At 38.1% G+C, this 25418-nt stretch overlaps 1 protein-coding gene across 1 annotated transcript; it reads right to left on the reverse strand.

Moving 5' to 3' along the window:
- Nucleotides 1–140: 140 nt before the first annotated feature.
- Nucleotides 141–25217, reverse strand: chs1 (chitin synthase 1). Its single transcript, XM_032521240.1, has 35 exons — nucleotides 24955–25217; nucleotides 24700–24794; nucleotides 20193–20328; nucleotides 19193–19378; nucleotides 18462–18663; nucleotides 17645–17805; nucleotides 16872–16947; nucleotides 16273–16391; nucleotides 15869–16046; nucleotides 15484–15580; nucleotides 15153–15249; nucleotides 14504–14625; nucleotides 13945–14040; nucleotides 13089–13253; nucleotides 12796–12943; nucleotides 12155–12220; nucleotides 11875–12050; nucleotides 11719–11777; nucleotides 11033–11233; nucleotides 10751–10919; nucleotides 10072–10187; nucleotides 9349–9528; nucleotides 9120–9224; nucleotides 8845–8962; nucleotides 8319–8400; nucleotides 8025–8236; nucleotides 7656–7750; nucleotides 7370–7451; nucleotides 6686–6839; nucleotides 6298–6402; nucleotides 5788–5898; nucleotides 5399–5536; nucleotides 5161–5240; nucleotides 3696–3762; nucleotides 141–564 (listed from the first exon to the last, which is right to left on the reverse strand). The coding sequence occupies exons 2-35, from the start codon at nucleotides 24744–24746 to the stop codon at nucleotides 487–489; spliced, it is 4224 nt and encodes a 1407-aa protein (XP_032377131.1). The 5' UTR covers nucleotides 24747–24794; nucleotides 24955–25217; the 3' UTR covers nucleotides 141–486.
- Nucleotides 25218–25418: the final 201 nt, after the last annotated feature.

A 25418-nucleotide genomic window follows, 5' to 3' on the forward strand; every position in this document is an offset into this window, starting at 1 on the left:
ACAGTTTTTACATTACATGTCATTTAGCTGTTGCTTTTATCCAAAGCAACTTCCAGTTAAGCGAGAAGGAGGGGAGTATGTTTTTACTGGTGGGGGAAACCCCATGCAGACATGGGGAGAACATGCAAACCCCACTCAGAAAGGCCCAGGACTCAAACCCGGTACCTTTTTGCTCTGAGGCCACAGTGCTAACCAATAAACCACCGTGCTGATGTTGATAAGGATGTTAATTCTGTGGACCCGGTGCATTTAACACACTTCAAAAACAATAAATACAGGTCCTTAGAGCAACTATCGCCTGTCTACAAAGACTGTGTGATAGCTGGCACTCTACACTGGTCAATCATTAAAATTGACTATTTTGTGCATTGTGAAAGCTGGAAAAAAATGTATTTGACTGGCAGCCCTTGGATGATGAGAGACCTGCTGGCGATCCAAATAGGTGCTGGGGGCTAGGTTTTACTGGTTACAGTTGGTTGTCATGGATTACAGATCATCACTGGTAATGACAAGTCCATTGGCAGAGTGGTTGTCCAGAGTCAACTCATAATCATCATCCTCCACCTAGGTGACAGGAAAGCACACACACATAAGATGTCATGGGCACCATTGGTGACACTTATCCTAACTGAGTTTCTGAATGATGATGTCTCTGGCTTTAAATGTTACTTATTGTTCTTTGGCCATGTTTGTTGCACCCAGCTTTTTTTCTGAGCAACACAACATTTGATTATCATTGAAATAAATATTATAGATACAACACTGAGTCAAAACCTTTGAAAAGCTGCTTTTGTTGTCAAAAGATTTGAGCTTTTGTAAAACATAATTACTACAGCCTGCAAATTTATGCTCTTTAAAATGGTGGAATGTCACAATTATACTCTCAGGGTTATACACAAAAAAGTGTTTAAATGTAGATTATTGAAGTTGAAGCTATTCAAACAAAGACAGTTGTGTGTCCATTAATTTCACCTTGATGGCATTGCTAGTGAGTATCTCAAAAAGATTGGAGGTTGTCTGTATGTATGTCATTGTCAATATTTGTTATACCGGAATTTTATTTTTAGCATCTTATTTTATTTAATTTTATTTGTAATCTGATTTATTATTTCTAGTATATTTCTTGTATTTTCTGTGTGTGTGTGTGTGTGTTTGTGTGTGTGAGGTAGTATGTGTGTATGTCCTTAGTTACTTGTAACTTGCTGCTCTATATATCTATCTATCTATCTATCTATCTATCTATCTATCTATCTATCTATCTATCTATCACTGGACTAAATTACAGAAATGTAAAGTAGGTAAAACTCATTGGGATTAATTAAGTAATCAATCTTCAATATTTTTGAAATCTCATATGTTCTGTAGCATTCTTACAAAGAGGATTGGGGCTACATATGAACAAAATGTATTGAATTCTGAGATAAAAGTTAGAATTCTGACTTTTTTCTCAGAATACTGTTTAATCTCAGAACTCAATACATTTTTTCACATGTGGCCATAATCCTCTTCCATTCCATTCTCAATGGTCAGACCATTGAATATTTTCAGTTTTCCATTAAATTAATCTATTAACCTACCCAATTCCCCCCCATTCAGTCCTAAAATTAGTACAATAGCGCCCTCTGACAGCAATACTTGGTATTGCTGTCAGAGGGCGGTGACCGTAGACTGGTGGTGATAGATGGTATTGCACACATTTGATCAAGATACGCAGGTGTGAAGTTGACGTCCCTTGATTAGTAACTTTACGCCATTGGGAAACAACTGAGAGAGCGGCTAGGACTCTGGTAAACATTGTGAAAGTAAACCAACGTGGTCTATTTTACCGTTACTCCAATTAAAGTAAAAAGTTAGAAAGATTGTTCTCATTAAAGAATTTGGGTAACGTTAGTTAGCAAGTTTTCCAGCTGAGCTTTTGCTGGACTAGAAAACGTCCATGTGCTAACGTTGCTTAAGTTAGCTAGCTAGCTTTAGCTAACTTAAAACAGAGACAGTTTAGAACCAGTCGATCTGGAAAAAATTAAATAAAATAAGTCTGGCAATGCGAGAGGAGCTAGCCTGAAAATGACTCCGAAACTGGGCCAACATTATAATAAACAAGGAGGACGACGTCGAAGTGCATGGCGGTCCAAAAACAGGAAGTAACGTTGCAGTGGGGAACTATCTGGACATCGGGACACGGTGCTACTATGACAGCGGTCTTCTTCAAACACCGGTACGTGAGTTACACACGTCCCCCCCTCCTCCCTTCTTTTTTAATAACTACCCTGCTAAGGAATAGGCTACTGCAATAATATGGAGCCAGCTGTTGTTGAACCTGTGTGGGGCACCCTGCTGTTCATTTCATTTGTTTTATGAAACTCAATGTGAAAGTCTTTCATTATAACACCCTGTTAGTCAAGGCTGATCTGTACTTTGTTTGCAACTACGTTGCATTTCAGATAATGTGGTTTAGTATGGAGTGTCATTAGCTGTTAGCTAAGTGTTTGGATGTCTGAACTAGCTGGCATTATGTTTGAATTGATAGTTTATATGTGTTTATAGTTGAGTGTTAGGTTACTCTTTCCGTTTTTATAAGTCCTTCGGCAATTTAGTACTCTTTCTTTAACATGTTTAAATGTTGACAGGTCCAAGTGGTATGTGCCTTAATATAATCAAGCATCTGGCAGTCTTGTACCTGACAAGACAAATTCAAAAATATAGCGGTGATTCGCGGGTTAAAGACAGTTAAAGAAATGGACCAACAGATCCCGTTGTTCTGGACGGAGAGCAGTTTGTTTGCATGTATAGCGCCCCCTGGTGTTCAATTAGAACGAAACTTTCAGGGCGTGGTTCAGGTGCTTATGAGGACATACCCTGAGAGATATGTGATGACTGGACAATGAATATGTGATTTATAGCAAAATATGTGTAATGCCACTCACCTATCTTGTGCTTGAGCGCCCCCTAGTGGCTCATGTATATTAAACTGTCTGGGTATGGGGCACTTATCAGAACATACCCTGTGCATTTTGTAGGATTGGCATTATGGTTGGTGATTTGTGTTCACATAAGTCCAGAGCCACGCTGCTTTTGAAGTTCACTGTCAACTTAATTGAGATATCGACATACTTTATACAACTTGTAATAAATTTGATCCATTGATGATTCACTGAAAATTTGGTGGCAACGTTGTAGGAGGAGATCTCAAAAATGTGTTTTTCAAAAAATTCAAAATGGCGGAAACATTTTCTAGGCGGACCTTAATGGTCCTTGAGGCTTTTTTGTAGAGCACATTAATCTGCACCTATGTGAGAAATTTCAAGTCAACCTACTTTGTAGGGGGCGTGGCCTTTCAATGCAATGCTTTTTATTTTGAAGGCTTAATTACAGTGCTACCATGTGGCCGATTGGGTTCATATTTCTGTAGAAGCATATGCACACCATTTCCAGTTATTCCCCCAAGTTTCATGTTTCTAGCTTATTCCAGCTCACAGGAATTTGAGCCAGCGTGGCAGACAACAAATAATAATAATGACTAAAACAGACAAACATAGAAGGGTTCTACCACTTCGCAGTTTAAACCCTAACAACCCCTGTGTTTTTGTGTGTGTGTGTGTGTGTGTGTGTGTGTGTGTGTGTGTGTGTGTGTGTGTGGTGTGTGTGTGTGTGTGTGTGTGTGTGTGTGTTGTGTGTGTGTGAATGTTGTTGCTTACATCGTCTCTCTGTTTGTAGTCTTTCTCTGTGCTGCGATAGGACACCACGTGGATCAGAGTGTAGACTCTGTGAACAGAGAGGCATCAAGATGAGACACAAAAGGCAGGACTTTATTAATCAGAATTTCCCTGCTCATGGGGGTGGGAAATATTCAGAAGTAGTTAAAAATATTTGGTATTTCTTTGGCACATACTCAGAGCTCCAACATCTGAAAGTCAGGACATTTTCCAATTCCTGCTTAGTTTTCAACGTCATTCTGGGAATTAGCAGTGGAGCTGTCAAATACAGGTCTGATATTACAGCTATAAAAACTGAATGTGAAGTAGGGGTGGGGAAAATAATCGATTCTTAGATGCATTGGGAATCTTTCTAGAATGATTTGATGCTCAATTCTGATAAATTAATAATCTATTATTAAAAACAAAAAATAAAACACTGAAAGAGGATGGGATAATGGACAACAACTTAGAGTTTAGGCAAGAGTGCAGAAAAAAACACAAAAATGGCCAAAGTAAAAAAAAAAAAATTGAATATATAAAATAATTAGGCAAAACACATAGGCTGTTCATCACTTTGCATCTGACCACCTCATGTTTCATGTTCTAAGAAGCCAATTCTCCACCTTTTAAACATGACAGAGCCTCTGACTCAAAGATTACTGCGAGAGAAGGTGACTTTCACATGCATGTTTAAGGCTTGGAATGACTACAAAATAAAAACCTCAAAAGACAAAACATTTCATTAAAACTTGTGTGTAACAAATACTGCATATGTCAAAATCTACCAAAGATTTATATGTATATATTTTTTAAATCACGCATTGGAGATGTACATAAAAAAAGGTTGCATTAAGATTAATCGATTTATAATCGAATCGTGACATGGTCATGAAGGCTGGGTCATGACCGAAAGAACAAGATCCAGGGTACAAGCGGCCGAAATGGGTTTCCTCAGGAGGGTGGCTGGCGTCTCCCTTAGAGATAGGGTGAGAAGCTCAGTCATCCGAGAGGAGCTCGGAGTAGAGCCGCTGCTCCTTCGCGTCGAAAGGAGCCAGTTGAGGTGGTTCGGGCATCCGGTAAGGATGCCTCCTGGGCGCCTCCCTAGGGAGGTGTTCCAGGCACCTCCAGCTGGGACGAGGCCTCGGGGAAGACCCAGGACTAGGTGGAGAGATTATATCTCCAACCTGGCCTGGGAACGCCTCGGGATCCCCCAGTCGGAGCTGGTTGATGTGGCTCGGGAAACGGAAGTTTGGGGTCCCCTGCTGGAGCTGCTGCCCCCGCGACCCGATACCGGATAAGCGGATGAAAATGGATGGATGGATGGATGGATAATCGAATCGTTGGCGTCTGAATTGGAATCAAATTGAAAGGTGCCCAGAGATATTCCCCACCCCTAATGTGAAGTGATTAGAACTTATGAGGTGTGTGTGGGTGTGTGTGGGTGTGTGTGTGGGTGTGTGTGTACCTGTGATATAACATGGCCAGAAACTGGATAAAGAGAAGAATAGCAAAAGACAACAGGAACATCAAACTGAGAGGCTCCACCTGTCAACACAAAATTACAGTAATGGTGATTACTTTTTGCAGGAGTCATAGCAGTATTGACACACATTCAAAAATATGCCACCGTACTCCTTTAACCATCTCAGTCTCTGCAGCACATGCATTCAGGACTGACTGGCTGTCTGTTTGTATGTCCAAACCTTGAGGACGTCAGGAGATTCAGTTCCATTTGGAAAGTATTTTGGGATCTTGATGCTGATGACATCATTTCCAATGGCCTGCAGGAAGAAGGTAGCTACCACCCACAACACGTTAATGATGAAATACAGGAAGACGGCCTGTGGGGAGGAAGGAGAATTTAAAACAGCCTACTACTCTTAGCCTAAGTCTTCATACTACCTACTAAGAACAAGTCAATCTTAGTGCCTGCAATGTCAAAATGCATCCAAAAGGGATTCAAATTTCACTGGGATTAATGTCCCTGAAAGACCTAATGTAAAAAGAATAATTATAGTTTGTAAGACAAAATTCAGACGATAACGCATTAAAAGAGAAACATTTGCAAAAACAGTAAATGCAGTTAGCTGACCTTGTTGCGTAGTGACTTTAGTTCTCTGGTAACTTCCTCCAGATGAGCTTTACTGTCTTTAATAGGCGTCAGGTATCGCTCAAGTAACTTGTTCCAGAAGTCTTGCTCACCCTAAACACACACACAGAGGCATGCGCACATATATTTTTTAGGATTTATTTGAATGAAGGCAAAAGTGTAACTGAATGGCTCCATATGCACTGCTGGTTCATCTGACTGACGCCACCACAAAGATGATCAGGAAATAATATTTCAGTATGGTTATCTATTTTTTTGTTGATGTATCTTTTTATTAACTTTATTTGATGTACATCTACCTGGCTTTGTCCCCTTACCCTCCCAGACCTGTCAGATATAAACTATTATTGTAGCAATACATTTTTTTGCTTATCCATTTAAGTTATCTGTAAAAAAACTTTTTTTACAGCTATCTTCAGCCAACAATGTCACTTGCTAGCTGTTGTACAGTATTTACTTCTCACAGAGTCAGTGGCTGAATCAGCATCCTACCTCATCAAGTTTTTCCACTTGCGGGGCAGTGAGTGTTTTCTTGATGGCGCTGGTTACTCTCTTATGTAATTTCTCCACATGACTGGTTTTAAGGATACGCCGAGCCTGGAAGATGAAGAAAATTATTCATTCAGGGATTTAAGAATTCCTCTGGTCCTTCCTTCGTTTAAGTTTAGTGTTTTAATGAAATGAAAATTCTCTGAAATAGAAGTACTTAAGTGTAATAATTACATATCTTATTTATAATGGTAATGTTATAATGGAAACACCCCAAAATAGAGAGCTGAAAATATTTTACTTAATTTAAGACATCAGTACTTTTTCTTTTAAAACCAAATCAGTTGCTTGTTGTTGTTGTTATTGTTAGTATTATTATTATTATTATTACATGCTCTTCCAGGGTATATTCTAACTCCTCGAGCTGGCTTTCTGATAGAACATCTTCAGGCCCCACTCCACTTAGCTCTTGATTAAGAGTGTCTGTCAACATTAAGACCAACTCCTCACACACATCATCTTCATTTTTGTTACGGAGTGTGTATCTGAGGGGAAAAAAAGCACATAAACAAGTAATTAGACAGATTCAATCAATTTTAGCTGATACAACAGTGTGACTGTGTTTTGAAACTGCCTTAGGACACAACAAATACACACTTAATGAACAGAAACATCCAAAGTTTGTTACAACTTATGCTTGTACACAATCATTACCTGCAAGTAAAAAACACACACATGAGCGGGGAATATTATACAATGTTTCACCATAAATTAAAACATTTGATACAAATTTTAGATTTGTCAATGAGCGTAATTAAAGCCCATGTGATCACATAAGTAACAACACGTACAGCCACATGTATAGAAATAAGAGCTGCAACAATCAATTAGTTGTAAACTATTAGATTAACTATTTTGATAATTGATTAGACAAAAGTAAAAAAAATTTCAATTCCGGCTTGTTAACATAATTGTTAGTTTCAAGTTTTCCTTCAGTGTTCATTTTGTACAAACATTGCCACAGTTTTTGTGGATGTTGTGGCAAAAGCCTGAAGACATTTCTTTATTTGTTTACCGTATTTGTTCCTGAAGATTTCTCTTCATGTTGGCATAAGTCAGTTTCTTCAAAAACTCTTCTTTTACCGGCTGTACCCAGTCTGTGCGCGCGCACACACACACACACACACACACACACACACACACACACACACACACCACACACACACACACACACACACACACACACACACACACACACACACACATTATTGTACACTATACTGTGTTCTACATAATAAATTGTATTAATTACAGTGCTTAATATTCAGGACAAATACAGACACAGTTAAGGTGCTTCTCACCTTTGACAGGAAGCTCCTCCAGGTCTGCATTCATTGAGTCATCATCTTCATCGGATAAACTCTGTGATATGCTCCTTTTTTTGACACTGTTATCACTGCACACAAATACACATATTTCACTCACAATTCAAGTGTTCATGTGCGTTTGTTCTTCTACATGGACAGAGTATAATCTAAGTCAGCGGTATGTAGAGGTGATTTTGTGTGCGTGGATGTGTTGTTATTCTCATGAGTGTCAGTTTGGCCAAATGACTATGCAGCTCATTAACTTAATGGCAGAACAGGTTTCTGATGGATTTACTATAAATATCTAGTGTCCGAATAGATTATTGATTAACCGAAGATGAAAAAGAACAGACAAATCAATACCTGCTACTGGAAGCAGCGTCATTGCCTTTTTCTGCCTTCTCACTGAGTTTGTAAGTTGGAGGTTCTTCAGCTTTAACAGCTTTGGTTAAATCAACTTTGGCTTGATGCTTCATCTCTGCAGCTGCCTGGTTAGTGATTAGAAGGGGAGGGGCTTGCTCTGCAGTCTGGCCTGTGATCTGACGAAGCATTAGGTGCTCTGTTTCTTGTGTTACCTGTAAAGCAACGGGATAAAATGAATGAATCCGTCAATCTATTCATCCACTGGAATGCTTCTCAGTAGCTAGTACTACCTACCTGTATCTTCATGTCCCAGCAGCATAGTCTACAGTTCTTGTCGCACAGTAAATTCTGGTTCTTCTTCACTTCTCCTTCTCCCCTGACACACGGACAGAATGATGGACAGTGAGGAAAAAAGACATACTGTCAATAAACTATAGACAGATTATCGTAATTGTGACAGTGAGGGAAGGCAGATATGGATTAATTAAAACAAATAATTCCTTGCTTCCTCCACATATCTGTTTGATAAGTGAATCATTGTTCAACAATAGCCTGATCCCACTGTGACCCGAACCAGTTAAGCAGGGGGAAAAGGGTGGATGACTGGACGGATTTCATCATCTTAAATTCAACGTAACTGTACAGTATCACATATCATTAAATACCCTCAGTCAGCCCACACCATTAGATGAAGTCAGTTAATCAACTAATAGATTGGCTTTAAATTATGTAAAGCAAATAAATAGATTAATCAGTAATTAAAATGGTTGTTTGCAGGTGAAAGTACCACTATTTCTTCTAACAATTATCAATGCATTACTTGTTGGATTCCCTTGTGCCCCAGGACACAATGTGCATGTTAACCAGTGAGTAGATGGTGAGTAAGAGGTATCCACTGGGAATACAGATGAAATACATGAGACCATAGATGATCATCCCTGGAGAAAAAAATTACATAAATCCGTTAACGTTACATAACATAAAAAGTCAATTTAACAGAACATAAAGCTCGTAACATAATACTGTATGACAAAACTAACTCTTTCCATATTATAACATGACCATAATATTTATAATAATATAATCTAACCATACCCCACTCCTCTGGGTGTAGTATAGCTGTGACTGCATACATGATTGCCATAGAAACCAAAAACAGACCCGTCGGGGTCAGGAAGGTGCCCTGAATCACCATGTCACCTAAAAGGGGAACATGGTGTATGCATGTGCATTTAGGGGTTTAAAATTAATTTACTAAATAATAATATTGCCGAAAGAAAAAAAGTATCACAGTAATATAAAGTTTCAAAGACTTGTTACCCACCGATGATAGAAAAAAGGGATGCAGTCATGAGGAACGCATATAAAACGCTCATAATGGCAGCGATGGTTATTTGGGCATTAGGTTTGGCCATAAAACAGATGATGATGTAGAACACAGGAGGAATGCTTGCAATGACGATGGAAAGTGTTCCAGAGAGTTTGAAGACAAACTGGAAAGCACCTGAGAGAGAGAGAGAGAGAGAGAGAGAGAGGTCACCATTACATTTCCTTTTAAGTCTGCTGTGATTTAGGCTAAGTCCATAGATGTTTTTTGAAAACGATACAGTTATCCAAGATGGCAACCCATTCAGTCCAATTAATTGGACAGACAAACTTGCCAAAAAATTACAGTCTTTGTTAAAAATATTACAATGTGAATTTGTCCAAAATCCATATTTACAAACCAAACAATCATAATATGACATGGAATGATGAAGAACACACAAGTAAGCTAGCATAACTCGTAAATGCATTGTCTATGAACAGCTACACTTTACCAGAAAAACAACAATTTTAGTGTCTAAGTTCATCTAAATGCAGAAAGAGTCTGACCTGATTGATGCATTCAAACCTCTCTGGCTCGTAAAACAGTGTGATAAGGGGAAACGGATGGAGGTGATAGAGAAGAAGAATATGTTTGTCCCACTGCGGTCATAGTAAATGGTCAATAGACAACCCCCAAGAAAGAAGGGCCTGTAGAGTATTGAACTAGACTTGAACCTACCTGCTATCATGAGAGTCACAGAGGCCGGACCAAGGATAGAGGAACCAACCGTAAACATCTGGTAGAAGATGTAAAGCCTGGAGATGGACGAGTTTCTTTTCACAGTCTCTGCACCACTGTCATGTAAATCATAACCACAAAAAAGTTCATATAATCAAGTTAATATAATGTACATGTCAGAGTGTCTGATTGAAGATGTAGATATCACTCTGAAATACCAGAAAAAATAGACACAAATGAGAACCTTAATTGATTTTCTTTTAAATTGGTTAAGTGAGAATGTACCTGGCTAAATCAGACAGAGCGCTTTGCAAGGCGCACTGCCTTTCTTGTCGAAGACTCCCCGATCAGACCAGTTGCGTCTTTGTCATTCTTGCTAGGCAACTATGAAATCACCTGTCTCAGCCAGCCTTTATTTTGCTGTTTAAGTTAAATGACATTGGGCATATTTTCCACTTAGAGTTGAAGTTTTTTAGATTTAACGCATTCAGGCCGCTCTGGCAAAATAACGCAAGGCGCTCAGCAATGCGAAAGAAGGAAGCAACATGCCTCACTCTCAAATGCTTGACTCTCTCAGTGAAAATAATAACAAAAAGCTGCCCCAGGCTGCTAAATTGTGCTCTGTCTGATTGTGGCCTAAGGGTAAACTCAACTATTATTAATAATAAATAACACTAACCTGTGTAGAAGATCCAGTGTATTAGCCAGTGTAGATGGTCCCCATCGTCTCCTCTGGTTATAAAACTCTTTGAACTCTTCTGGGGAGTTGGTGTATGCATCTGATGCAGCATTGTATTCGACACGCCACCCTTGTTGCAATAACAAAGTACAAAGCCAACGATCTTCCCCTACAAATATATACATGCGCAAACAACAAATGTTAGACAAGACCTCAAAAGGCAGTTGAAAAAAGAGATAAAACTAGGCGAGGTAAAAATGGCCGGTGCACTTTCCAACCAACCTTGGTCATATTGCACATACTCCGAAGCTCTGGTTGCAGTTGTTGTGTATCTCTTCAATACATTGTCATCCATTAAGGCCGATCCTCTAAACAGACTGAAACATCCTGGACTGCACAGCACGGAGCCAAAGACATGCTCAGCTGTCTTCTGTAGCCAGTGGCCTACAGCATACTCAAACTTCTGGTACCATACCATGGGACCTGATATACAGAAATTACAAAAATACACCAATTAATAATTACAGGATACTATGTAATGAAGTTCTCACCTAAGCAACCGATAAACAGTTATTAAAGTGTACTCTGAGTTCTACCTTTCTTCAAGTTTTCTACTGATATTTTCCTTCAACTCAACTTCACACAAAAAATCTGTCTTTCACGATGTATCGCAGTCGATGTGGATATTTGGCCAGTTGATATTGCGATGTTGATTAGAAAAAAAAACAACCTATTGTGCAGTCCTAAAATACATTTAGGGCATTCATTTGGGTGGCTTTTCCATTGCAACTGGGTCTACAAATTCAAGCTAGTGGATACTTTGCTATGTCCTACTGTGTTAAATGGGTCCAGTGGAAGCTTCTCCATAATCCTAGCTGCCATTATGGTTACTCTATACTGGCTCTACATGCCAGCTGCACAGGGCAACAACTTAAAGTAAAATTAAGGCCAAAACAATGTCTACTTACCCATACCAGTAGGATGGATTCTACCACACGCAGCACCTACGTTTTGATACATCCTCAACCTGTCAATATAAATGTTTTTTTAATTACTATGTTGTTTAAACTTGTTTTATATATAATAATAACTGAAACACAAATGTTGATTTGTCTGCCACTGACCTATCTACAAGCAGAATCACAGCTTTAGGTTGGAAGTCTGTGTCTCCGTCCAGAGCCAGGATGTATGTATTGTCATCTGAGATGAATCTTCTCTTGTAGTCATTGTCATACTGAGGCAACCTATAAATCTCTCCATACATAGAGATCATACTGTCTCTGCCTGGGTTATTCTGGCGCTGGACAAAACAAGATAGACATTTTAAATATTAAAATATTTTGTACACATACTGTCAACATACTATTATGTACATTTTTTACACAAAGAGTAGAACAGTCTTACTGTGATCTTCTGAGGGTTCTTGACGATGTAGCCCTTCCAGCCAAGTAGATAGTACATATACATAATCTGAAAAGGTCATATACAGTAAATTGTAGTTTAAAAATCCAACTCCTGCTCTTAAGGACATGGGTGCAATTTAAATAGTGTACTTTTCCCATAAATACTTTAACAAGGTGACTTATTTATTATTAATTTCATTACTCGAGAGACATAAAATTGTGTGTAAAGAACCATAATTCAAATAAAAAACAGTATAAATATACCCGCAATATTATTAAGCATATCTTAATTCTAAACCTTACTTATTAGAACAGAATGCCTTTATATTCAAACATATGTGCAATACATGTGCAATGAGATTGAAGCAACCCCTTTCCAGTCTCAACAAGAAGGAATATAACATGGGATATAAAATAAGTAGTGCAAAAGAAAAAAAAAAGGGGGGGGGGGGTGCACAGTTCCAGAGACAACTATATACATATATAAACTGAACAAGCCTGTACATTTCAATGGAGAACTCAGGCATTTCTTTTAGCAATGCCCTGCATCATGGTGCAAAATCTTTTACTGTTGGCCGCTAAATAGCATCTTGTACTGTAATATCTTTGGGAAAAAACACCCCTACTTCACCATAACCATACCTGGGACCATCTTTTCTTGTTCCTGATGCATTCTTTGTCTTTTAGGTGAACATAGAGCATGTTGCCTTCTGGCATAATAAACATTAGCCTGCCACCATAGGGAGTCTCACTGATCGACACTTCATCTGGTTCTTTGTTGGTAAACACTCTGGATGGATGGATGGATGGATAGATGATTGGTTAGAAAGATGGCTAGATAGATAGATAGATAGATAGATAGATAGATAGATAGATAGATAGATAGATAGATAGATAGATGTAAAGCTACAAAGTTGACTGATGGATAATCTCACCTATAAACTTCTATGACAACATGGATCAAGTCGGTAACGTAAGAGTTAACCAGCCTCTTTTCTGTGTCCTTTTCAGTCATGAAGGCATCGTCTACGTAAATGTGACACTCAAAGTTAAAACAGTCCTTATGTTCTTCCTTTGGATCACCTCGATAGCGGTCCAACCTGAAACAACAACAAACAACTGTACCAATACTGCAAACACTGTTCACTTAAGTATTTTCTTCTTTTGTACAAACTGTCAAAGCATGAAAGAAAAAAAAATGAATTGGAAAATACAATTTATTTTAAAAATGTTCCACCTTTTATTAGATAGCACAGCTAGGTGAGAAAGGGGGGAGAGAGAGGGAGGACATGCAAGAAATCGTCACAGGTTGGGTTCAAACCCTGTACCTCTGCGTTGAGGCATAAACTCCAAGTATTTGTTTGCACTGACCCAACCCGGCCACGGAAAATACAATTTCAAATGTTAAACTGCACAAATGTTTTTCAAGCCCTTGAATATTTTAAGTCATACGTAAATGAAGTGAATCCATTTCATTCATAATTTATATCTTATAAAAGCCACATAACACCAGGCTGAAAAGATGTTTTACTGCTTCTCTGGTTGAAAATGTCACGTCTTTTGCACCTCTGATCAGAAGTGAGCTTCACACACACATTGATGTCACAGTGTACTGACTCACCCTGGAGTACACTTCTGCTTCACTGCAGCAAGGTGAGAAGTTTAACCAAGGGAGGTCAGCAAAAACAAGATTCTCAGTTGCTATTCAATTGCTCTTTAAAACACCGACACCCATGTTGTATATCACAACAACTGGTTCCCCCATGTGTCTGCAGTGACATTGTCTTTTACCTGAACATGGAGGTGAGGATTTTCAGCATTTCATCATAAGTCTCATGCCACATGGTGGCACAAAGATAGATCACACAGTTCTGTATGTCATCTTGGCTGTTGAGGAGAGGGAAGATGTTTTCAGCAGAAGCTTTAAACCTTTCATGTTTTGACCATGCAACAGTGTTGGAAACACGCTTCACATTGTTATGGCTGTTACAGACCCATGATGCCAAATAACCACATATGCAGATTCAACTAGCTTTGTAATGCAAAAACGTGTTTAAATTTTTTTGTTGATTCTAAATTGTCACATTTTTTAACACAACATTGTCTGTATGCATTATCATACAGAGATATTAAAATATGCTAAATCATGCCACTTGAAAGCATGTCTTTTACTCATGACAACATATTTTAAATGTTTATGCCTTGCCTCTGCATTCTTATGCAAAAAATGTACTCTGTGCTTCTACTGCATCTGCACACAATCAATACTCCTAGTGTGATTGTTCCATATACCAGCTTACAATATGACCACACCACAAAATAAGGAAACTTCTCTTCACATCACACTTACCTGTCTTGGTTTTTAGCTCGTGGCACCTTCATCTTGGTGTTGAGTAGTAGAGACAGGTCAATGAAAGCGGATTCATAGAGTCGACGAACAAAGAGCTGAGAGGTTCTCTCTATACGCTGGACCTAAAGCATGGTAAACCATAGAGGTATTTAGGTGTGTGTCTTTCTAGCTGATGCTAACATAAGAGGTCATTGGGTTGATGAAATTACTAGTAAAATCTGCCATATGATATGATTATAAGTTTGACTCTGGCAGTAAGCTGCAGTTTTAGAGTAAATGGATGCTTGAAATTCAGACTTTTTTAAAGTCATTCAAAATTATGAAGAAAACAAATTCTGCCTGATTTACTGTTATCCAGCCATGCAAATAGTTTTGGTTTTATTTTGCCTGGTTTTGAGATGTCTATATTTTCTGCTGCTACCCTAATACAAGGGTGTGATTGGGGTTTTATTTCTGGTGCTCACAGACTTGGAAAATTACATTGAAATGATACACAGAAAGGAACTGTATGGGGTTGGCAGCCGAAATCTAAGAGGGGGATATTTATTTTCATGATTTGGGTGAACTGACCCTTTTTAAAGAGCTTTACATAAATGTGTGTGTGTGTGTGTACGTGTGGGTACATGTGGGTACGTGTGTGTACGTGTACCTTTATCTTCCAAACATAGTAGGTACACGTGACGAAGCCGGACCACATACACACTCCCTCCAGTGCCAGCATTGAAAAAGGCCATTGCATGTAGTAGCTGTCAATCAAATAGTCCATAAACAATCTTGGCAAAATAAACATAGATTGGATATGTATATAGATGCCTGTACGTAGATTACTATACAGGATGTGTTCTGTAATTCTAGGACATTTTACTCACATTAAGCACATTTATATAAACCACAGAGGCTGCATGAATTGTAGGGAGCAACTGCTAACATACATACAAGCCTACACCGTTTAAACCTGATGCAAACACACAAACATGTACCTGTTTAGTGAAGTCCGACAAATGCTCCTTGTGATTTCCAGTAAAACCACAGGAGTTGTGTTCTTAGTGCTCAAGTAGGCCAAGCTTTCACAAAACTCTGCAATAGGAACATAGCTAAATGTTTTAGTACGTAGGTATTAGCTGAAATTATGTGTCTTACTCTTATCACACAGAGCATCCCATTATATATTTGTCTTCCAAAGTATAGAGATGTGATTAACTTGTAGCCAAATATTGCTCACCATTTACCACATGACTGAGGTACAAACATGTTTCAGCTTTCTGATTAATCGCTAACATAATTAAATTAAACTAACCTGCTCAAACAAAAGTACATTCAAGCAGAGCACAAACAATTCTCAATATGTCAAAAGAATAAACTCACCTGTGATGTTTCCGTGCTGTGCTCCGTTTAATTCTTGTGCTTGGGTTAGGAAAAGTATCAGTCCTAACAGCAGAACTGCAGGTCCCGTACAGCATACTGGCAGCGCAAAACCCATCCTGACTGCATGAATCTTACAGGCCACCACACCAAACCAGTGGCAGGCTGCTGAGCAGAATGCCTGAGGTGGGAGGAAAGAGATTATTTATTAAGCCAATTATAATTAGTGTTAGGGCGCGAAATTAAATTTTTCAATTTAGCATATTACTTGGGACTACTCTGAAATATAGTTTTTGTCAACTTTTCTAAAACTGTGACTATATTCAGACAGACCGACAAAAATGGAAAATTACAGTTAATATAAGATAATCTGTGTTTGTTGCTTTTTCAATCTTCTTTCAACCTACCTGTAAGAAAAAAAGCACAAGTCCTATTTGTAGCAGTTCCCAGTCATCGTTATGAAGGTTAAAGTCCGACCAGGTGATGGATTTCTCAATAAGCACATGGTAGAACAGGTATACCGCTCCTACAACAGAACACACAGTATCTCTGATGTAAAAGAGACAATCTGATAGTAAAGTTAAATGTAGAGAAGTACAACAAAATATCAAAGTGATTTATAGGCTAATATACAATAAATACACTCTAGAGAAGAGCATGTGTATGAATAGGTTAACAAATCGGCTGTACTGATTTGAAATACTACAAAAGATTCAAGTGAGATGCAAGTAAATACAAGGAAATTAGGCTGTTGTATACAGAGGACTGAAAGTGTTGTGCAGAATAGAAAGCATAGCTTTACAAAATTGAAAACAACAATTCTAGACAGCTGGAGAAAACCTTCGCAATCCATCTGCACCTCTAACATCACAGAAATCTGTTTGTTCTCCAGTGTGAATGTTGGAAATGAGATTATGTTGGTGTTGATAATACATTTCAAGTTAATTTTGTCAGCATGTTTTTTGAGTGTTGTATGTTGATACAGAAGTTGATGGCAGATAATTACCTATCACTATAATCCTCAGAATACTGCTGATGACGAACACAAAGTCCCTGAAACCCTCCAATTCAGACAACTTTCCCTGCAGAGAGAAAGATTGATTAGGAGGGTCTCATTGATCATATCAAGTCAATATATTTATATACAACAATAGCCCAAAACAGTTTGACATCCTGCTGTAGCTTTATCTGAACACATGGAAAAACACCGTCTCAACTGGCCAAAAATGTAAAGTTGTAACAATTACATTTATATTTTTTATTAATAATCTGTAAGATTTTAATTCAAATATCTATCAAGTCACTATCGCCAAATGAGGTAACAGAGCGATGATTGTGCCTATGGCCTGATGAGCCAGTGTGTTTGATATACTACGAACTGGCTGTCTGTGGCTGCATTCCTGGTAAAAATCACAAGTTTTCCATCAACCAGCAGGGGTTGGTCCCCTGCAGAGTGTAGGCGGAGCTAACACAACACTTGTGCGTGAAGAGGCGTAATGTTGAAATGGCGATGAAAATGCCAAAAACAAGTAAAAGTGAGGGGAAAAAAAACAAATGTGTACGCTTATCACCATAGAAAGAGAGTGTTACAGAGATCTTTGAGGCTGTAACTTTAAGGCAAGGGGCCAGCTTTTTAAATCATTAACTTGTAGTCTACAGTGGGATAAATGGATGGGGCAAATTCCAGTTTGGTGGCTGATAAGGAAGTAGTTCTTCAGTTTGGAGGTTGGTGCGGTGAAGACAGAACAAAATAACCACATTTATAGAAAGACATGATACCTGCATGCGATTAGTAGCTTGCAGTGGATTTTCCCACCAGCAGAGGGAGATCAGGAGTGAAGAAAATATCCCAATTCCAATGTAGATGTAGCAGTTGGGACTTTGTCGATCCACATACGATGACACACGGACATAGTAGTCAACTCCCAAGAGGCAGTAACCTGTTAGTTAGTTAGTTAGTTAGTTAGTTAGTTAGTTAGTTAGTTAATTAGTTGAGTAAAGCAGTTAGATAACAATGTATATGATGCCAGTGAGTTCAAATGCAAGCTATCACACATAATTTTAACTTGTTACTGTGTCACTGGCACTTTGTTCACTTTGCAGCTAAAAGTATCAGTATTCAAACACGTTTTGTAAACAATGTGAAATATTGAGGTTTTTTTTCCTGGATCTTGTAACCTACATGCAACTTGTATGTAAATGCTCAAATCAGAACTTGTTAGTTTTGTCATGCCAGTCGATAAATCTTACATCATTCATCAGACTGTTGTCATAGTGAAGGTGGCAGGTTTACTGAACCAGACATTGGATGAAAAAACTTAACCGTGGGGAAAAAAGTGAAAAAAACGACTTGACAAATAATTAGACACCTCAGCTCAGTCAAAATCAGGAGACACACACTATAACTGAAATGTGTCCAAAACAAGTGGAGAAACAGAGCAAAACAATCAGTATGACATCTATTATAGCACATGTTCTGTAGGAGGAGGATAACAAATTGCTATTTCCCTTCAATCCACTGCCTACTAGTGATACTAGTACCATGTTAAAAAAAGGAGAGACAGACAGTGTTGGAGATAAATATAAATGGAGTTACCAGCAACTGTGAGAATGAGGGAGCAGATTGGAAACAGGATTTTCCATGTGTCTCTCTGTAGTTTGTACACTATCTGCAGAATGGCAGTCACAATACAGACTCCTCCACTGATGAAGAGATTGGTCAACACATCAAACTGAGGCATAACGACTAGCACCAGGACTGAAGTACCAAGAGACACCAGACACTCAATGGCACAAATCTGGAAAAGATGCAAAGACACACATCATTAGGTTTGCATACTTACACTATTTATGTACCATCATAGTCTCATGATATTGATCCTTTTTTTTGTGCACTTATTTATAGATACACCTCTGTCTAAAATTCAAGGGCGATCACAAAACGTCCATCGTGGTAGGGGAACACCCATTGTCATACTATGGTCAAGATCCGCTGATTGCACATGCACTTGTAAGACAAAAACAGATTTTTAAGACTGAAAAATTGTGTTGTCATGTTTTAGGTCTAGTAAAGCTGGGTATATGACAGCGAGGACCCATTTTACAGTATTCCCTAACCAGTCTTCCTAAAGTATTTATATTCTGAGTTGCTGAGTATAATAAATGACAAAATACAAATACAAACCAATATTGCTGTAATATCCTTGTAGTATAGTCCTACCTTGTAAGGTTGTAAATACGGATTCCTGATATACATTTTTCCCTTTCTGTTGTAATTCCATGTAAAGCAGATTACTTAATAAATGAGTATGCCTTAGAAAAACGTACAAATGACATGGTCTTCATGTTGGGATGTACAAAGCTCTTGAAGGCACACCTCCACAGTGATTTCAAAAACACCAGGACGTTGGGGCAGACCAGGCAGAAAACCAACATCAGCATGTAGAACTGTTTTTCCTTTGGGCTGCGCATGGAGGTTGGACTGGACATAGTTGACAACACTAAGAGAGAGCCCTGATTGAACAGAGACCAAGAGTGTGTTAAAGAAAACCAGAGAGTTTGGACAGAGAAGACAGAAGACCAAAAGAAAAGATTTGCTGTCATATACTTGTTATACAATTAATACATGTTTCTGTCATTGGATTGAGATTTTAGTGAGTGAATTTCATTTATTTTAAGTGCAGTTACAGCAGAGTCCTGTGTGTAGTAGTACTTCCATACCCTGTAAACGTAAAAATGATTTACTGGCAACCCCTTCCTGATTACCTTGAAGGACTCATCCACCTGCTTTATTGTCGTCATTTACCCTAACGCCAATAACAAAGTTCATCAGGTTGAACACAATTCTTTGATTAGATCGGAAAACAGACTGTGATATTCAGGAAAAGCATTGTTTTATGGCTGAGCATAGTCCTGTGTTTTATCATCAAGAAAAAGAGAGAAAGACAAGACCAAAGGAGTAAGATGAGAAATTGAAAAGGAATAGAGGCAGCGTGGTAGACGATGCAAACGCATGCACATACTGCAGAGTTAAAGATTGATAGTAAGAAAATGAAGATGACATCTGCAAAGAGGGAGACGGATATACACAAAGAGAAAGAGATAAAATGACAAAAAGACAAAGTAGTGTACACAAAGAGTACTCTAAGTCCTGCTCTACCATTAATAGCACTGTTGTCCATTTTACTTTGTGGACAAGCAGGCACAGACAGACACAAGTTTTTCTAAACTATTTAAGTTGTGATGAAAACATTTTCTACAATCACTGTACCAATAAACAAAATTCGAATTGAAATATTTAATAAATGACAGACACAGATAGTCCTACCTTAGCAACAACGGCACTGGTCAAGACAGCTAATCCCACAATAACAGCCACCAGGTACTGGCAAAGTTGGAAACATCTTCTCTTAGTTTCCTTCTCAGCTCCAATTGGATTTAGCTGGAATGGGTCCCATGTATCCCTGAGACAAACATCAACACACATACATTGATTGGCTTTTTTTAATTTGGTGTCATTGCAGTTATCCATGTTTTAAGGCCAGAATTCATCCCAACTCACTTGACCAAGATGGCAGAACGCTTGTGAGAACCATTCAATTATAGACTGATGCTGGACTGTAAAACATGTTTTTAATTACAGGATATAGTTTGTATCTACAGTATGTGAAACTTGGAGAAAACGTTATGCTGTATAGTTTACTGAATGTGCTAGTGTTACGTATAGGTCAGAGTGTCAGAAGGAAAGTGACTGTAAATATGTGGTGGTGAAGAAGGGTTCCACATACAGGAAAATTCATTAACAAGAGGGTGCATAAGTCTGTCACAAGGAAGCCATTGAGACCATATAAAGATGTTTATTATGGTATAATGATAATTTAAAGGATTGGCTGATGCAGGTCATGATCAGGGTGTGGATTTGGATTATCTCTTCAGAAATAGATAATTATGATTCATTTTATTAGTTCATCATTAAAACATTACACAGTCACTGCATTTCCTTAAAGAGGTCAGGGTACAGAAACATTTTGAAGGTTGACATTTGAGGTTTTATCATTCCCTGTGTTAGCCATGCTGACTGATTGTCAAGTACAGAATTATTATCAGGGTGTGGTTTGTCTTCCCTACATTGATAATACTTAGCGGTCTTTGACATTGCCATAGCAACTATCAATAACACCAGCTGTCCAGGTGAACCTGCTTTATATTGTCACGCTGACAAGACGGTTTGTTTGTTTGGGAGATGAGAGTGCATGTATGTGCGCCCAGTGGCACCTTTTTTTTTTTTAAAAAGAAGCATATAAATAACTAGTCATTACATAAATAGCCAGGAAAAGCCGCTGATTTCAGAAGAGCAAAGGGGCTTCTTCAAAGATATTTCAGCTCTCTGAAAATCACAATTAAGTGTGTGTGTAATGCTGGTTGAAAGACGTTTTTCTTTTTACTAGTTAATGACAGTTCTATAATCACATATCACAAGTGCAAAAACGGTATGTTGTCAGAGAGAATTACTGAGAACTTTAACCCAGAATACAAGCATATTCTGTATCCATTTAATAGGCAGAAATGTCAGTAAGGAAAGGAAGGATGCCATAATCATCAGTTTGGTTTAATTGCGTAGTTCTCTAGACAGCCGGGGGGGGGGAGGGAGGGGGAGGGGGGGAGGGAGAGAGACTAGGGATGTAACGGATGTAACGGTATGAAAATATGACCTCACAGTTATAGTGACCAAAATGATCACGGTTTTTGGTTTTATCGCTGTATTTTTAAAAGTGTGTTCAATGCCTTTAGCAGCAACTTTTTTTCTTGCACGTGTTGCAGACACGATAACTGTCTTCAATCAACTGTCCTTTGGCATTCCTATATTAACTTAAATATTCCCATACTTCAGACTTAGTCTTCTTAGAGGGCTGATAAATATTCTGAGCAGTGAGCACTGTCATCGCCTCCTTCCGCCATGATTCCAACTTGAAGAAACGCATGTTGTTTGCCAATTTCAGGAGACTGGGAGGAAGCTGGGAAGAATTACACACACGGTTTCCACACCGTGGTAATCCACCATGATAATATTTTGATATTTTAAATGAAAACGTTAAATGGTATCGTCAACATTTTTATTGTGGTTTACCGTTACAGCGGTAATTGTTACATCCCTAATTGGTACAACCACTTTAATTATTTACATGGTCTATGGCCAAAGAATTTCACAATTGATAAGATGAAAACATCCTTTTTATTCAATGTTAGTGAATACAGCTCCGGTAGTGTTTTTTGTGCCCATATGATTTCAGTTTGGATGTCCGAGTGCTCAGTCAAGCAGAGAGGAGAGAAAGACGTTTAGCAAAACAAACTGGAAACAAGATGCCTAAATATTAATCTGCCTAATTCATATGAATTTTGAATTTGAACAAATCTTCATTCAATCATCTGACACGTAGAAAGATGCAGGAAAAACTCTACGTTACGCACAGAGACTACGTGGTAGAACAAATAAAAAGATTTGTGCTGTAATGTGAAAGATTATCATTTCTTTTTTGTTTTATACAATCTGTATTAAAAAAAGGATTGTTGAGGAACCAGTATCAAAGTCACGGTGTTTGGTTTCGGTACCGGTATCAAACATTTTTAAATGATGCCCAGCCCTACTGATAACGATGTCATCAGAGTTGGGCCAGCTCGGTAGACATGGCCCAATCTTGACTGGTCACTTCCATTAATTAAAACTTGGGACAATCCTGAAGACTAGCTAAAACCTACAAAGACTGGACAAAACACACCTACAGATTGGATCCACGAGAATGACGATTGTTGCGTGTACTTGTGCCAAAGCAAACATGCAGTGACACTAGCACTGAAAAGGCCAAAAAGGTGGAAAAATCACAGTTTCAGTGAGACTCTCTATTACAGTTGTCTAGTGCACTCATGAACAAACTTCTTCTTTTTAAGTTGATTTACTGGTCGGTCTCCCTCGGGAGACAAAAAAGTGATGTCACGTCTGCTTAAAATACTAAGCATTTAAAAAAAATCTGTAGTAGAATGAATGACAGTGATTGGACGTGAAGACTTTTACAAATCCCACATTGTAGGACCTTATCTGCCAACTGTGAACACCATGCCACGCCCAAAACAAGACATGCCATAATGTTTGTCCACACCTTAAATATGTGTTGCAATACATGGCACATTCCTTTTCTGGGAAACTGAATAAAATTATTTTATGTCAGTTATGCTTTTCTAGTATTTCTTCCATACTATATGTTTATAATGATACACTATTATTTTCTACTTGCCCAGATTTTGTTTGTTGACCTCTGGTAAACTTACAACACACTTATATGCACATCAATCACAAGAGTAGCACAACACTTCATGTAGTAATTTGCTAGTATTCTCAGACTTTACAGATACAATTTGACACATAACATTTTTTTAAGTTCAAAGTTTTTAAAACCATGATTTGTTATTGAAAATGTGAGTTGTTTTCCTGTAAAAACCTTATCCTAATCATATAGAGCATAGCAGCACATCAATTAAGTGTATTTAAAAAATTGAAACCTAATTGTTGTGACCTCAGAGATACCAACATGCAGAATGTGTTTAAAACTGTAGTACGTATTTAACATTGTAAATGGAGCAGCACTCCCCTTACAGCAGTCAGTATCAGCAGGGAAGATATCAGCTACAGCAATAAAGAGAGGCACAGAGCTGCACTAGGGAAATTAACTATTTCCTAAAACTGTAAAGTATACCAAATAGAAAACCTGGTAATACAATACTTAATGATATACTGTGTCACTGGGCTCAAAGTTTAACGTTAACATCCATTACCAATATTTAATTAACCTAACAATGATAAGGAGGTTAATAGATTTTGATTGTGTGACAACCGAGAGGAAGTGAAATAGCGGACTAGTTCAAAGCTGAATGATTTGTTGAGGGTCTAATACAGCCAATCACACAACTTTAGCAACTTGAAGGCATGATACATTTTTCTTCTATAGCTTTGTTAGTTAAATGATAACATGCACTGTGCTTAAAAGGAAATACATTCACTGTGAAAGGCTCTTTCCCTTCCATTGAGGTGTTGGGGTTAAGCACATATTGAATCCAAACTGTAACCTTTAGCTCTCCTTTACAACTATTGTACACTAATGCTGGCAGTACAATAAAAGCCGTTTCCTTCTGGACAGACCACTGGTCATTTTAGACTTAAATCTAGATATTTAAACACATTTGAATACATTATTGTTATAAATTAAGAATGGTTAATGTGCTCTGAACAGATGACAGCATCTATAGTAGTATGAATCTATGCAGTAACATTTGTGATATAATAGTGTTCACATAGATAATCATTGAAGCAAGGTTAATGATCAACAGCTTTTGATCAGTTTTCATTTGTAGGGCAGTATAGGGTACAGCTTTTATGATATGGTATTCTAACTTTGTCATGTAATAACTAGGGCTGCAACAATTAACCCATTAGTTGTTCGACAGAAAATTAAATGGCTTCTGCTATTTTGATAATTTAATTATTTTGATAATTGATTAACTGTTTAAGAAGTTATTATTTATTATTAGTGTTACATTTCACATCATAGAACCAATTTAAGCCTACCAACTAGTCTCACAAAGACAACAGAATGAATCCCGAATTGTATGCATGTGATCGGACAGGCTAATTAAGATTAAACTGTGGTAGCGGGGCTCAGTGGGACATCAATTTCACGTCAAGTATGACCGTCTGTCTCTCAACTGTAACACCAGTCACCAACTTGAAAGCAAAAATGAAATGTGATGACCAAGAGCGGCACATACTGTAGGTTAGTTTTTACCTGTGTCTTCCCTCTCTTTTTTTCCCTCTGTATGTCAGTTCCTCCATCTTGCTTGTCCACTGTACTCCGTATGGCGGCCAATGTAGAGTCTGTGTCTAAGAGGAGAAATATTCAGTTTAGAGGTTTTTTTCAGACTGATACAGTATGTATTTTAAAGTAAAACATACAGTTGTGTTATGTATGTTATGATCAGCATTGATCTCAATAAATCTTGTTTAATTATAAGAAACTGCATTAGTATATGAGAAATCTTACCTTGTTATAGTGAATTCTTCTGTTGATTAGATCTTTCTCTTCAAGTCTTCCCTGCAATCCCCACAGAAGCTCTACTTTCAGTTCACCTCCAAGACACTATATTTCCTCCAAACTCAAATATCAGCAAACTTTTATCTGCAGCAAAGAGGTTTCAGTCATTCAAATTATATTGACATTATGTGAAATCCCACAAATGTATTTTTATTTTGCTCTCATTTTCTCAAGTTTGTAATTTTTATGTCAGCTGAAAACCAACTGTTTCAAAGTCTCTGTCAGTCAGTTCGTCCTTTGTTTGTCCTCATCTGGTTTTCTGCGTTATCACTAGTCATGAAAGGGACACCCATATACAGTCAGGTCCAGCCCCCTTGGAAATTTCAAGTTTTATATATCCAGTTTTTATGAGTTGCAATAAAAACGTACAAGGATCATTTACACTGAAACATGGACTCCAGACTATTTCCTGT

The sequence above is a fragment of the Etheostoma spectabile genome, chromosome 1 (genome assembly GCF_008692095.1).
Source record: "Etheostoma spectabile isolate EspeVRDwgs_2016 chromosome 1, UIUC_Espe_1.0, whole genome shotgun sequence".
NCBI lineage: Eukaryota > Metazoa > Chordata > Actinopteri > Perciformes > Percidae > Etheostoma > Etheostoma spectabile.

What these genes read in the sequence shown, in the direction of transcription:
- chs1 (XM_032521240.1), bottom strand. Translation starts at nt 24,746, where the DNA reads ATGGAGGAACTGACATACAGAGGGAAAAAAAGAGAGGGAAGACACAG. An exon ending in TTGTGCTTTTTTTCTTACAG is followed by an intron (nt 16,047 to 16,272) that starts GTAGGTTGAAAG and finishes CTCCCACCTCAG; the next exon opens with GCATTCTGCTCAGCAGCCTG. An exon ending in TAAAGTCACTACGCAACAAG is followed by an intron (nt 5,537 to 5,787) that starts GTCAGCTAACTG and finishes TCCTCCCCACAG; the next exon opens with GCCGTCTTCCTGTATTTCAT.